This window comes from Penaeus monodon, chromosome 19 (assembly GCF_015228065.2).
Source record: "Penaeus monodon isolate SGIC_2016 chromosome 19, NSTDA_Pmon_1, whole genome shotgun sequence".
NCBI lineage: Eukaryota > Metazoa > Arthropoda > Malacostraca > Decapoda > Penaeidae > Penaeus > Penaeus monodon.
The window spans coordinates 43,695,501-43,696,259 of record NC_051404.1 but is presented as its reverse complement, the minus strand read 5'-3'; the positions used below and the strand labels follow the sequence as shown (position 1 = coordinate 43,696,259).

The 759-nt window shown below is 34.5% G+C and overlaps 1 protein-coding gene across 1 annotated transcript in view; it reads right to left on the bottom strand.

Annotated features, from left to right (window-relative positions):
• LOC119585251 (SH3 and multiple ankyrin repeat domains protein 1-like) overlaps positions 1-759 on the bottom strand; it is a gene marked incomplete in the record, with an annotated part of 45,692 nt that overhangs the window by 6,914 nt on the left and 38,019 nt on the right. The window contains 1 exon segment of the mRNA XM_037933910.1: positions 1-126. Coding sequence (XP_037789838.1) covers positions 1-126 — 126 coding nt within the window.

Here is a 759-nt window from a genome sequence, read left to right as displayed (position 1 = left end):
GGGGCATGTCAGGGGCATCTCCAGCCATTGGGAGGTCATCACAGGTGAGGGTGTCCGTGCTGGTCTGGCTGGTGGGGCGCGATCTCACACTACACCCACTGGACACCTCACTCGACATCTCGCTGCCTGAAATGTAAATTGCACTATGAGACCTGGTAAAAAAAAAATGTTCAGGTACATTTTTTATTCAATATACATTTTAATAGTAAACCATGTAAAAATATGACACAGATGGCATACATTAATTCTGCTCTCTGCAGAATATTCGTTCATAAGTAATCATCAATATTAAAGACCAGACATCCATTTTTAAACCTTAGAGCAGATTAATTAATTACAAAGAAGCATAGGGATTTATATGATCATGCAAAAATCATATACATGCAAATAAAAAACATACAACTATTACATACTCTTAACTAACAACAATTTCTTTTTATAATATCAACTTTGTATGCATAATTAGCTTCTTTTGGGTGTAAGGTTTCCAACAGAAGATGGCCTGACTTCGAAGTTTAGGATTTTATAGATATACAATTTCTCCCCAGCTCTTTCAAGGATCACAGTATAGTTTGTCAGATAAAATTAAATCAGAATATCTTCCATTATAATGATATGACTCGTGTTCCTCTGAAAATTCATTGTATAACATATTTGCATTAAAATTCATGATAATAGAATCAAATTCATATCATAGTATCAATCGCGTCCACTTATTCCATCCCTCATTCTCTATGAACTTTCTATATTGCCATAATC